At 42.0% G+C, this 13833-nt stretch overlaps 1 protein-coding gene across 2 annotated transcripts in view; it reads right to left on the reverse strand.

Moving 5' to 3' along the window:
• Positions 1-207: 207 nt before the first annotated feature.
• znf512 (zinc finger protein 512) overlaps positions 208-13833 on the reverse strand; it is an 81859-nt gene continuing 68233 nt past the window's right edge. For both annotated transcript variants that reach the window (XM_038800036.1, XM_038800035.1), the window contains exons 15-16: positions 8744-8842; positions 208-5801 (exon numbers count right to left, since the gene is read on the reverse strand). In XM_038800036.1, coding sequence (XP_038655964.1) covers positions 5493-5801; positions 8744-8842 — 408 coding nt within the window. In that variant the 3' untranslated portion in view covers positions 208-5492. The remainder of the gene's footprint in view (positions 5802-8743; positions 8843-13833) is intronic.

The following is a 13833-nucleotide window of genomic DNA, read 5'->3' on the forward strand; positions in this document are numbered from 1 at the left end:
TCAATAAAGAAGAGAAAGCAAGATGTTTCCATGAAATTAGACATACAATGCACTGATTCAAATGTTGCATTTCTCAATGAATTTGAAGATTCAAAAGATTGAGAAAAACAGGAACAGAATCATTACTTTTTTTTTAAGATGCTCCGAACAAATAATGTATTCTAGACTGTGCAACAAACTCCAAAAGTAACAAAATCATGGCAAATAAGGTCTGTTACAAAACTTTAATTAATGTCATCAATTTTGTACAGGTGTTATATGGTACGTGACCGCTGTTTAACAAATAATTAACTGGACTAGGCCTAGAAATTCTAACAAAAAAAAAACTGAGACGAATACTGAAAGAAGTTCAAAATGTGAGAATCCCCATCCAAGCAAATACAATGGAGCATGGCTGTTTGGGAAGGGGAACATCATTGTTATATTGAACCTTAAACGAGGTGAGGCAATGTCACAGATTTTGCCAGACAGAATTATTAAGTGAACAAAGTTTTTAAAACTTCATGTTAGGCCTACTTGTTTATTTCATTCACTACTGTAATTCAGAGGATATAAACAGTATCATAAACATTTAAACAAACGTGTGTAGCGACATACAAATAGTTGATCATTGTATTCAGGTTTTCTGCACCAATTTAAATACTGATTTGCATACATAAAATACACGTTTCTCTTATTAAAAAAAAAGACCTAATACATCAAAACGGTGTAATCTCCTAATGAGTTGCATAACCACAGATCTGGGCAACTACATCTTTCTCTTGCACCCCACGAAAGAGCTAAACACAAATATTGACTTTGTGGAGAATTTACATAACAAGATTTTTGTATATACGCATCGCATCAGCATAGTACATTTCTTTACCTCCACATCTTGGCCCAAACTCCCACAAGAAGTCTTTGAAAAAAAAAACACATTTCTCCATATAGGAGACATCTGAAGTTCAGGGAATTGCAGGTGAAGAGCTTTTTATATATGTGCAGTAAGATATCAAAAATGTTGGAAAATTCACAGGTCCGGCAACATGTAAAAAAATAAACTTCATAGAAACCCTTGTTTAAAGGGTCCTTATTCAAAACAGTAACATTACTTTTCACATGTTAATTGACTTGTTCCAAATTTCCAGCACTTTGTCGTACTCTCAACTATTATAACATTTCTCCTTTGTTTGTTTATTTCATAGTAAAACAATAAACCCCTCAAATTTACTACAGGAAACCAGTAATAAATACCTGTAATTGCTTCCTCTGTATTTTTACTTATTTACATTGAATGAGTTAATACCCAATGTTGAAAGTGAACAATATGAATTTTCGATGAGCGCATTAAGTGCTGATGTCCCACTGAGAATCCCAGAGCCTAAAAGTTTTATGTCATTCAATTTTTCAGATGGTTTATTGTAAGGGAAGAGTTCTCAAAGTGTAAGTACTTGACAGTGTTTGTCATCAAAGTACAAATTTGGCTCAATCAATGTATTTACTTGCTGCAACTCATTAACAATGAACACAATAAGATTTGATAGAAAATACTGCTCATTTCCTAATTTGACTTGTGAAGTTAGTTGGCTGTAATTGTAAGAAATTCAACACTAAAAATGTTGGGCGGGATTTTCTGGCCATTTCTGATGGTGGGATCTTCCGGTCCCGTCGACAGTAAGCACCAGCCATGGTTCCCCAGTGGCGGAGGTTGCGAACAACGGGAAACCCTGTTGACGGCAGCGAACCCAGAAGATCCCGCCACTGGCCAATTGTGAGCCCTGCAAAAAAGTTGGGTGGGGTGCGGAAAATTCCACCCATTGTCTCTGAGAATGAGTATGAATTAGTGTCTGTAACTATATAGCCTATTCATCAGTGAGAAAGTTTGTACAGGAAAATAAAAACAAATATTGGAGAGAAGTATATAAAGATAATAGAAAAATAGAATTTAAGGACAGTCCTGCTGGGCTGGTCATAGTTGAAGCACCTTTCAATATCTGTCCTTTAACTGCCTTCTTGCCTCCTCCTCACTTTACCCACCAGACCATCAAGGATTCATTCATATTTTGTTGCTTCGACCAAGATTTTAATAGTTGAGGACATACACAGAGGTGAACCCAGTTCCACTGAACAGGAGATGATTTTTGCGAAAATGCACAAAATATTGAGTAGCCAAAATGGTGCAAATGCATCATGTTTACACTGGAATGAATCCTGGGCCTGGTGGCTAACATTTTCACACACAACATATGGGTAAGTGCAGACACGTGAAAAATATGCTTTCTGCCAATTTTGAGTATTGGGCTCCTGAAAATCCATGTGCACTGAACTGAACATTTTCACAATCGCTATTGAATTTGAATTTGCCTGTGCACAAGAGATGGTAGAAATAATATCACTAAAATGTAATCTTTCTTCAGTCTCCAATAAGAAAATGACAAATTAAAGTGGCTATTTAAAAATGTATTAGCTTTAAATTTATGTGAAGGGAAGGTTACATGTAACAAGCTTCCTGCAAGCAAGTTCCTGGATTAGAAGACACCAATAGTACCTTAAATGTCATTTAAAATGCGTGACTGCATTTTTAACCATTAAAGGACACAAAACATAATAGATTAAAATAAACTATGTCATTGATAAAAACTGTGATGTAAAAAGCACCAATTGATCACTGAATTAACCGGTACAATCACTGCCACCCCAAAGATAAAGGCAAATTTTGCGAAGTATTGTACTCAAATAATGTTTCTTTAAGGTCGTATTTAAAGGCACATCACGTGGTTTCTGTTGAAAAGAGTAATTCAGAGGCGGCATTGCTTTTTGATCCCAAACCATCAATGATGGAAGATACAAACATTTAAAAAAAACAGGTACAAGAACAGACCATACTGACCCTCAAGCCTTCCCCCTCAACTGTACTTTCCCACCTGATCCCCATATTCTTTCATTCACATGGTGTCAATAAATTTATCGATTTCTGACTTGAATATGCTTGATAACCGAGAATTCAAGGCAGTAGGGTGGTGCAGTTGACTCAGTGCCGAGGACCCGGGTCCGATCCGAGCCCCAGGTCACTGTCCGTGTGGAGTTTGCACATTCTCTCCTTGTATGCGTGGGTCTTACCCCCGCAACCCAAAACGATGTGCAGGGTAGGTGGATTGGCCACGCTAAATTGCCTCTTGATCAGAGAAAAAAAAATTGGAATATCGTAAATTTATTTTAAAAAAAGATAACCGAGAATTCACAAATCTTTGGGGTACAGAATTCTAAAGATTCATAACACTAAGAGACCAAAATGATCTGTTTCTCTAACTTCTATTTGTTGCATCAGCTTTATAAAATTAAAGTTATATTTATTTTTAAATATTATGCAGTACCCATAGCATCAAACCATCAATACCACTAGCTCTCCAGCTGGTCTCTACTGCGTTAATTGATCTCTGTTTTGACACCATGCAGAGAGGACAATAGGCCTCATTTCTCCAGGAAGGGAAAAGGAAAACCACCCAGGCTCTCACTTATCATCACTATCCGGTGATACTGACTGGAAAATGAAAATCCAGTAAGGACAGAATTAGATCCATCATCCATGTTCCCATGGCAGCCCAAGAGCCTAGGTTCATAAAATGAGGTCATGGAAAGGGTACCCACAATTCAGGAAAATATATCTGATTTCTTTCACCTCACTATTAGTGGTTCAGCTAATAGCTACTTAGCTCCAAGCTATTGGAGGGCTCCAAGATATTGTTAAAAAAACTATCACTTTAACTGAGCTTTAGGTCACCTGTCCTAACATCTTTCAAAAGCAAAATACTACGGATGCTGAAATAAAGAGCAAAAATGCTGGAAATACTCAGCATGCCTGACAGCATCTGTGGAGAGAGAAACAGAGTTAACACTTCAGATCAATGACCTCTTGTTAGAACCACTGCCAGCACCACACTAACATCGAGAGAGCCTAAAAATGAGTTTCTAAAGCAGCATTTGTAGAGAGCAATAGGAAAAAAATAATATAGGACGTAGGCTGACAAGCTTTATTGAGACTGCTTCCCAAGGAAGAAATATATAGCCAAGAAAGGTTAATAACTAAACATCAAAACTATAAACTATACTCATTTTGGCACTGTGAAAGTATGTATTACGATTAGTTGTTAAAAATTGATTTCAACAACATAGTTTTATTTTAATTTACTTGCCTTCACTGACAGCAAGGTAAAACTAAAAGGACGAGAACTTGATAAATTGTTATAAATGAATGATTTTGCCATACTGTGATCACTTCGGTTTTGTAAATAATGAAAACCATCACATGTCAAAAGACACATTCTTCGTGATGTCCAATTAATTGGAAGTCACAGCAGGTTCCTCATGACATGAAGATGCAGCTAACACTGCTATTAGTGTTTAACATTCAACACACTAAAAAAAGATCTCTTGTGATTAACTTTTTAAAATGGATTGGTCTAAATTTTACTTATTCTATAAACAGTGAAACATTACTCAAGAGGTTTGAGGTATTCCTGTCAGATGGAATATACTGGATATTGTACCATTGATAATTATGCATCCTCTTAAGTAACAACTGGATAAAGCAAGTTAAATTAGTGTAATTAATATAGTGCATGTGTAGATTGCTTTTAAACTATGTAGTTTTTTTCCCCAGAAATCTACCAGTGACTCACTAAAACTACTGACAATCTAGAATTTCTTTTCATAAGAAAATGTCAAAAGATCAGATTGATACTACAACAAGTATCCTCATCTCTGGCCCTGAAGATTTAAGGCGTTAGAAATCAGCACAACTTAGTAACTAGCCGCTGCAATAAAACATGTCTAAAGTTTAAACTGTACCACAAAAAAATGTTTTAATAAATAAAGACGTTCTTCCTATACCCCCCACATCACAACCTCAGCCCCCACCTCATGTACCCCACTAAATAGGCATTGTTCAGTCAAACAGATTTCTTCCCTTGCACAAAGAGGCAGATGTAGGATATAAAAAGCAACCCTGGTCACTGCCAGTACACAGCACCAATGACTTCTAGCCTCGTCTAAGCCAGTGGCGCACAGAAGCAGAACACATTTACCCAATGAATTTATACTGACAGACTTCATATTCCTATAGATATAAAGGTGAAGTCCCCTTCTAAAAAATAGTACATTTCCACATTTCCATTGTGTGGACTTCAAACTACAACTATCAAGAAAGTTTGAGGTTGAAGGTTTACATTACACAAAAACACTATTTGACTAAATCTACGCACGCAACTTGGACCCTCCCCCCCCCCCCCTCCCCACTTACCAAACCTTGAACCCAAATATTGATCAGGTCCAATTCCTTATTCCCAACAAATGAGGATGAGGGCACAACTTAAATTTAAAAAAAGTTTGTAGATAGAATCCAAATTATATATATCTTCAGAACTGTTACTGTGTTTTAGTCAATGCCCGTATAGTTTGTTTTTTGATGCCAAGCTACATAATCTGTTCATTATTCTTTTATCCTCCAGAGTTGCTTATTTCTTGGCTCGATCAGTCTTTAGTTCAGCTTTTGCACTTGGTCTTTTAAGGCGCCAGTTTCCCACCTTTTCTTGTTCATCTTGTTCTTCCTCGCTATCAGTAAATCTATACTGATCACGTTCTTTTGAAGGCTCATGGACCTTTTTAAGGAAGGATACCGGATTAAATGACAACATTTGAGCATTCTGTTTCTTGCCAACTTTTGTAGATGTTTTCTTCTTGGTTGACATCTTAGGTTGTTTTTTGCTAAATTTCACCAAGGGCTTGAATTCTTTAGCTGCTTTAGAAGTGGGAAGAAACCAGTCCTGTCCGTAAAAGCGATGTCAAATCAGTGAAAAGGGAGAAGTACAGATATGTTAATAATGATTACTTTATTGACCATGAATTCTGTATAATTTATGAATTAATGCATCAGCCTTTAAGGTATGTTCTTGAGATGATCCAAAAGGATCCATTAAAAAAATTAAATAGAATTATGAATAACATTCTCTTTTTGTCTTATTTCTGTTGATATTAAAAATCATCCTTTGTTTAAACAAACTAACTTACAAAGTCAGGGATAGACTCAAAGGAATTACTTACTGAACCTAGAAATGTAAATTGACATTAGCCATAAATGCAGGGATGGGTCAGCATGAAATATTGATGTTACCACCTTCTATAAAATTAATTTACAGGATGTGGCTGTCGCTGGTTAGGCCAGCATATATTGCCCATCCCTAGTTGCCCTTCAGAAGGTGGTGGTGAGTTGTCTTCTTTAACCACTGCAGTCCTTGAGGTGTAGATACACCCACTGTGTTGTTAGGGAGGGAGTACCAGGATTTTGCCCCAGCAACAGTGAAGGAACGGCGATATATTTCCAAGTGAGGGTGGTGAGCAACTTGGAGGGGTGTGGTGTGGTTCCTAGGTATCTGCTGCTCTTGTCCTTCCAGATGGTAGTGGGTTTGGAAGGTGCTATCTAAGGAACCTTGGTGAGTTACTGCAGTGCATCTTGTAGATGGTACAGACAGCTGCCACTGTCCGTCGGTGGCGGAGGGATTGAATGTTTGTGGAAGGGGGAGCAATAATGTGGGCCTTGTCCTGGATGGTGTTGAGCTTCTGGAGTGTTGTTGGAGCTGGACTCATCCAGGCGAGTGGAGAGTATTCCATTACATTTCTGACTTGTGCCTTCTAGATGGTGGACAGGCTTTGAAGGATCAGGAGGTGAGTTACTCACCCTAGGATTCCTAGCCTTTGACCTGTCCTGGTAGCCACAGTATAAATATGACTAGTCCAGGTCAGTTTCTGATCAATGGCAATCCCCAGGATGTTGATTGTGATGGATTCAGCAATGGTAATGCCATTGAATGTCAAGGATCGATGGTTAGATCCTCTCTTGTATGAGATGGTCGTTGCCTGGCACTTGTCTGCAACTTGTCAGCCCAAGCTTGGATACTGTCCAAGTCTTGTTGCATTTGGACATGGGCTGGTTCATTATCTGAGGAGTTGCGAATGGTGCTGATCTTTGAGCAGTCATTTGCAAACATCCCCAACTTCTAAACTTATGATGGAAGGAAGATCATCGTTCAAACAGCTGAAGATTCTTTTGCCTCGGACACTACCCTGAGGAGCTCATGCAGTGATGTCCTGGAGCTGATATGATTGACCTCCAACCACCATAACCATTTTCTTTTGTGTCAGATATGACTCCAACCACCGGAGAGTTTCCCCCCTGATTCCCATTGACTCCAGTTCAGCTAGGGCTCCTTGATGCCACACTCGGTCAAATGCTGCCTTGATGGCAAGGGCAGTCACTCTCACCTCACCTCAGGCATTCACTCTTGTCCATGCTTGGACCAAGGTTGTTGGATGACACAGTAGCAGTGTTTAGCTTCACAGCGCCAGGGACCCGTGCTCAATTCCCGGCTTGGGTCACTGTCTGTGCAGAGTCTGCACATTCTCCCTGTCTGTGTGGGTTTCCACCGTGTTCTCCGGTTTCCTCCCACAAGTCCCGAAAGACGTGCCCGTTAGGTGAATTGGACATTCTGAATTCTCCCTCAGTGTACTCGAACAGGCGCCGGAGTGTTTCAGGGAAGCTTCACAGTAACTTCTTTGCAGTGTTAATGTAAGCCTATTTGTGACAATAATAAAGACTATATAATATCATAATGAGGTCAGGAGCTGAGTGACCCTAGCAGACTCCGTGAGCTGGTTATTGCTGAATAAGTGCCACTTTATAGCACTGTTGATGACTCCTTCCATCACTTTGCTGATGATGGAGTAGACTGATAGGGCGGTAATTGGCTGGGTTGCATTTGTCCTGTTTCTTGTGCACAAGACACACCTGGACAATATTCCACATTGCTAGATAGATGCCAGTGTTGTAGCTGTGCTGGAACAGCTTGGCTAGGGTTGCAGCAAGTTCTGGAGCACAAGTCTTCAGTACTATTGCCGGGATATTGTCAGGGTCCATAGCCTTTGCCGTATCCAGTGCTTTCAGCCATTCCTTCACATCACATGGAGTGAATTATATTGGCTGAAAACTGACATAAACTTGAGCTCAGCAACCATTTCAAGCCAGTATTCTGATAAGAATATGAAGAATCTATTGACAGCATCTCAGTTAGCCAGACAAATAGTTTGCACTCATATCTTTAACATATAAACCCTGCTCTATAATAAAGTCTCAAAGTCCTTGATGTTATCTACAGTGAAACAAATTTTATTCAGCATGGTCCAACATTTGGGGCCTCACGGTAGCATGGTGGTTAGCATCAATGCTTCACAGCTCCAGGGTCCCAGGTTCGATTCCCGGCTGGGTCACTGTCTGTGTGGAGTCTGCACGTCCTCCCTGTGTGTGCGTGGGTTTCCTCCGGGTGCTCCGGTTTCCTCCCACAGTCCAAAGATGTGCGGGTTAGGTGGATTGGCCATGCTAAATTGCCCGTAGTGTAAGGTTAATGGGGGGATTGTTGGGTTACGGGTATACGGGTTACGTGGGTTTAAAGTAGGGTGATCATTGTTCGGCACAACATTGAGGGCCGAAGGGCCTGTTCTGTGCTGTACTGTTCTATTAGTAAACAAAACTGGAGATTCATACTAATACCTACATATCTAAATCGGGGCAATGCAGAAATCTACTAATTGAACATGGAATAAGTGTAAGTTTACAATTTCTTGGAAGTAAAAAAAATTATAAATGCAAAGCAATTAACTAATTAGGATTGATTTAAAAGAAAATTCTGGTTGTGAAAATTATAAAGGTTTTTACCTCAAAATGTACGTTATTAATATGATACTTCACTCCACTCTCAGAGCTGAATTCCTTTACACACAGCAGACACTTGTACTTTCCAGCAACATATTCCCCCTAGTGGTTTAAGAAAAACACAACTATTAGCCGTTAAAATACCAATAAAATAACTTTAGGTGAGATATTGCATGGCTTTTCTTTTTTCCCCGCATGGTGAGGAACATCAGCCCTGAGGGACGGACTTTTGTTGTTTCAGCCAGCTACTGCAGCAACAAGCACTCCAGGTCAGGCGAAACACAGCTCGACGCAGAGTAAAATACGTTTCTACTCTCCCAGCAATATGGAAAGCAAAGGAAACAGTGACATCTGTGCATACACTGCGATCTCCTGAGTACAATAGCTGAATCATTACATTATCTTCTCCCTGCCATTTAAATAAAACAACAAAATTTGAGTTCTTCAAGGCATCTCTTGAATGATCTTCTACCATCACCACATGACATCACTGAATCTGCCACCACGGACATCCCAGGAATTACTCAGAACCAGAAACTGAACTAGAGCAGCCGTGTAAATAGTCCGTATTTTCTGTTGATGTAAGTACTGTGGCTACAAGAGCAGGTCAGAGGCTGGGAATTCTGCAGTGAGTAACACAATTTCCTGACTCCCCAAAACCTCTTCACAATGTACAAGGCACCAGTCAGGATTGTCATGGAGCCCTCTTCATTTGCCTGGATAGAGTGCAGTTCCAACAACACTCGTGGAACTCAACACCATCTAGGACAAAGCAATCTGTTTCATTGGCATCCCATCCACCACCTTAAACATTCACTCCCTCTACCACCAACGGACAGTGGCAGCAGTCTGTACGAACTACAAGATGCACTGCAGCAATTCACAAAGGCTCCTTCAACAGCACCTTCCAAACCCGTGACCTCTACCAGCTAGAAGGTCAAAGTCAGCAGATGCATGTGAACACCAGAATCTGCAAATTACGCTCCAAGTCAGTCACCATCCTGACTTGGAAATGTATTGTCTTTTTTTCCCTGTCGCTGGGTCAAATCCCTTCCTAACAGCACTGCTGATGTACCAATACTACATGGACTCTCTTCTGTGGATTGGCACCTTGATGTGCTGGAGAGTGTAGAAGCGTTTTCAAGAACTGAGTATTGAGCTGGCTTTTAAATGGGGAGCTTCCTTCTTAGTTATGGCTCAGCTAAACACAAACACGCACGGAGACAGCAACTGTGGTTAAGGTGGCTTTATTTTCCAAGCTTGGTCAACGTAAGAGGGAGAGTGATTTGGATAAACGTCAAAACCACCATGTTTTACATTGCTCTGGGTTCAGTAGTTATACAATTTCCAAAAATCAGCAGCCCACCCCATTTTGACTCGATCCGATTCTTGCAGCTGTCGATTTTACCTTAACCAATGAATTTTACTTTAGGCAGCATGGTGACTGCGTGATCAGCTCATAATTTAGCCCCATGTTCACTGGCCATCTGTTGTTTTTCAAGACCCTCCCTAACTCTCATTTCTCTTATTTCAGTTGGTTCCTGCCCGTACCATGGTCTGTCTGAGCACTGGATGCTGAACTGTTTATTGAGCTGGCGGTGGAATTACTGACCATGTTATTTCTGTCTCCCTTAGGAATGTGGTCAAGTAAGTTAGCTTAAATCCCATCACACATCGCGGACACTGCTATTAGCAAGAGTTTAAACACTTATTATTGCTATGTTCTAAGAATACATATTTAATGGGTGATAATGATTACTGGGTATAGTTTCTATGATTAGTCTCAATCCTCAATAAACTAACTTACATAGAGCTATTCTAGTGTTATCCTAGCTATCCGGTTGTAAAGGGTCTCATCTCAGGACACCTCCTTCAGAGCGGCTTGAGCGTTCTGTTCATCCCGAGAACGATGCTCCTGGCAGGGTCACCCGTGATGGTAAGGTCGGTGGGGAGGAACCAAACAAAGCATAATCCAAAACAAGTCCTCAAGGGCGGATCAGGCAGAAAATACTTGTGTGATATTAACGGCTGGGATAGCAGGTGAAGGCTGCAGCAATAGGGAGATGCCCAGTCGGAGGTTCCCTTGCCACTGGAACTGAACTTATCCTCTGTCAAGTATCGTGCATCTGCTGATGTGCAACAGCATTCCCCATAAGTCCCACACAAGGATTCTGTCTAGAAGAAACCAGCACACTTCCCCCCCCCCCCCCCCCCCCCCCACACAAATTAGTCCTGCGGTGTTCGGTAAGGTGACGGGGATAGGAACGCGAGGCCTGGCTGTCCCTAGCATGTAGGTGGTGGAGTTTGATTCAGTTGTCTCGCTCTTGGAATAGGAACAGGAGGGCATATTGGCAGTTTTCTTCACGACTGAACAGCTATCTTCAGGATTAACTCTGCTCACCCCAGTTCCACCTGGCTGGCAAACCAGATCTTGCAGGCTCATCTACCTGCGGTCAGTAAAACAAAGTTAAACTGAATCTCAGAACCTGGAATGTACAAACCCTCATGGATAACGAGCAAAACAATCGACCGGACTGGAAAAACGGGTTGTCCATGAACTCGGGCAATTCAACATTGATGATGATGCCCTGCAAGAGACCTAAAGAGCAGATGAAGGGCAGCTGAGGGAAGACAATGGTGGACACCTTCTGGAGAGGAAAACCCTAGGATCAGCCCAGGACTCAGAACTGGATTCACCATCAAGATCTAACTCGATAACAGACTTTCGGAGATCCCTGTCAGCATCATCGAATCATAGAATTTACAGTGCAGAAGGAGGCTAGCCATTCGGCCCATCGACTCTGCACCGGCATTTGGAAAGAGCACTAAGCCCACACCTCCACCCGATCCCTGTAACCCAGTAACCACACCTCACCATTTTGGCCCAAAGGGCAATTTAGCATGGCCAATCCACCTAACCTGCACATCTTTGGACTGTGGGAGGAAACTGGAGGAAACCCACTCAGACTCAGACAGAACGTAGGGCAGCACGGTAGCATAGTGGTTAGCACAAATGCTTCACAGCTCCAGGGTCCCAGGTTTGATTCCCGGCTTGGGTCACTGTCTGTGCGGAATCTGCACATTCTCCCAGTGTGTGCGTGGGTTTCCTCCTGATGCTCCGGTTTCCTCCCACAGTCCAAGGTGGATTGGCCATGGTAAAATTGCCCTTAGTGTTAGGTGGGGTTACTGGGTTATGGGGATAGGGTGGAGGTGTGGGCTTGGGTAGGGTGCTCTTTCCAAGAGCCGGTGCAGACTCAATGGGCCGAATGGCCTCCTTCTGCACTGTAAATTCTATGAAACGTGCAGACTCCGCAGAGACAGTGACCTAAGCTGGGAATCGAACCTGGGACCCTGGTACTGTGAAGCAACAGTGCTAACCACGGTGCGACCGCGCCGGCCAACGTGTGCCTCATGACACTCCATCTACAACTTGTCAAGAACCAGCAGGCAACGTCGTGAGTGTCTACGCCCTTAACCCATGATACCAATGACGAGTCCCAAGAAGCCTTCTACTTTACTCTGAAAGCCATATCTTCCTTAGGAATGGAAGATATAATCATCGTCCTTTCAACACCAGTGTCAGAAAGAACTCCCAACTCTGGAAAGGATGCATTGGAAAGGAAGGAGTTGAGATCTCCAATAGGGTTCGCCTGCTCACCAAAAGACCACCAGCTCATCATCACTAACGTTCCGCCAAAAAGACAAGTTCAAGACTTCCTGGAGAGATCCACGATCAAAGCACCTACACATGATTGACTTCGGCATTGTCCGATCCAGAGATCAAAAGGATGCCCTCGACAAAGTGAGGACCAGTGCAGAAGACTGCTAGACAGACCATTAATTCATGCCCTCCTCTATGTCCATCGAACTCCACCAGAAGCAGTGGACAATGAAGAGAGAGCGCAGAAAAAATATCAGCATTGAATGGCTTCAAGAGCCAAGCATGCAAACAAACTTCCAACAATGTCTTTGCCAAAATCACCAACCGTTTATTCTAATGGAGTGAAGAAAAATGGGTAAGAGCTGAAGATGACCATCATCTCAAGCGGTGAAAAAACCATCGGGCTAGAAGACAAGGAAACATCAAAACTGCTTCGACGAGAATGACCACATCATCCAAGGCCTCATTGACAAGATGAAGAAAGCACTCCGTGCCTGGGAAAATAACATCACCAACCAGGCAAAAAGAGGAGAGCTTATCGATCAGCAAAGGAGGCGGTACACACAACTAGGAAAATCAAGAACCAATGGTGGAGTAAGAAAGCCAAGGAGTTGCAACTCCTCGCTGACAGGTACAACACCTGCAGCTTCCTCAATGCCACCAAGGCAATAGTCTGCGTGGGTTTCCTCCGGGTGCTCTGGTTTCCTCCCACAAGTCCCAATAAACGTACTGTGAGGTGAATTGGACATTCTGAATTCTCCCTGTGGACGCGAACAGGCGGCAGAATGTGGTGACTTGGGGATTTTCACACTAACTTCATTGCAGTGTGAATGCAAGCCTACTTGTGACAATAATAAAGATAATTAATTATCATCCTCAGCTTCAAACCGGCAGATATTAAGACCAGAATCCTTTTGAGACAGGGAAAACATCGGCCTTCGATGGAGAGAAGACTTCGAAATACTCCTAAACTATGATCTAATTGTAGATGAGCAAGTGTTCAAGGAAATCCCCCAACTTTCCATCAAAGATGACCTTGGACTCCCAAGTGCTGGTGAAGTCAAAGCTGCTATTAAACAGATGAAGAATGTAAAAGCTGCAAGATGGGATTCCAGCAGAGATTTTCAAACTTGGAGGAGAGGAGATCACCCGTCATCTCCATCAGCTGCTCTAAAAACTTTGGGTCAGGGATGCCGTTATCAACCATCTTCAAGAACGGAGACAGAGCGGACTGTGGGAATTACTGAGGAATCCCGCTACTCTCCATCGCCAGGAAGATCATCACCCAAATCCTCGCTAGCCGCCTTTCCCCAGTCTCTGATGAAATCCTTGCAGAAAGCCAGTGTGACATCCGACCAAACCATGGACCAATGGACATGATTTTCGTTGCTCAACGACTTCAAGAGAAATGCCAGGGGCAACATCAATCACT

Source organism: Scyliorhinus canicula, chromosome 6 (genome assembly GCF_902713615.1).
Source record: "Scyliorhinus canicula chromosome 6, sScyCan1.1, whole genome shotgun sequence".
Taxonomy (NCBI): domain Eukaryota; kingdom Metazoa; phylum Chordata; class Chondrichthyes; order Carcharhiniformes; family Scyliorhinidae; genus Scyliorhinus; species Scyliorhinus canicula.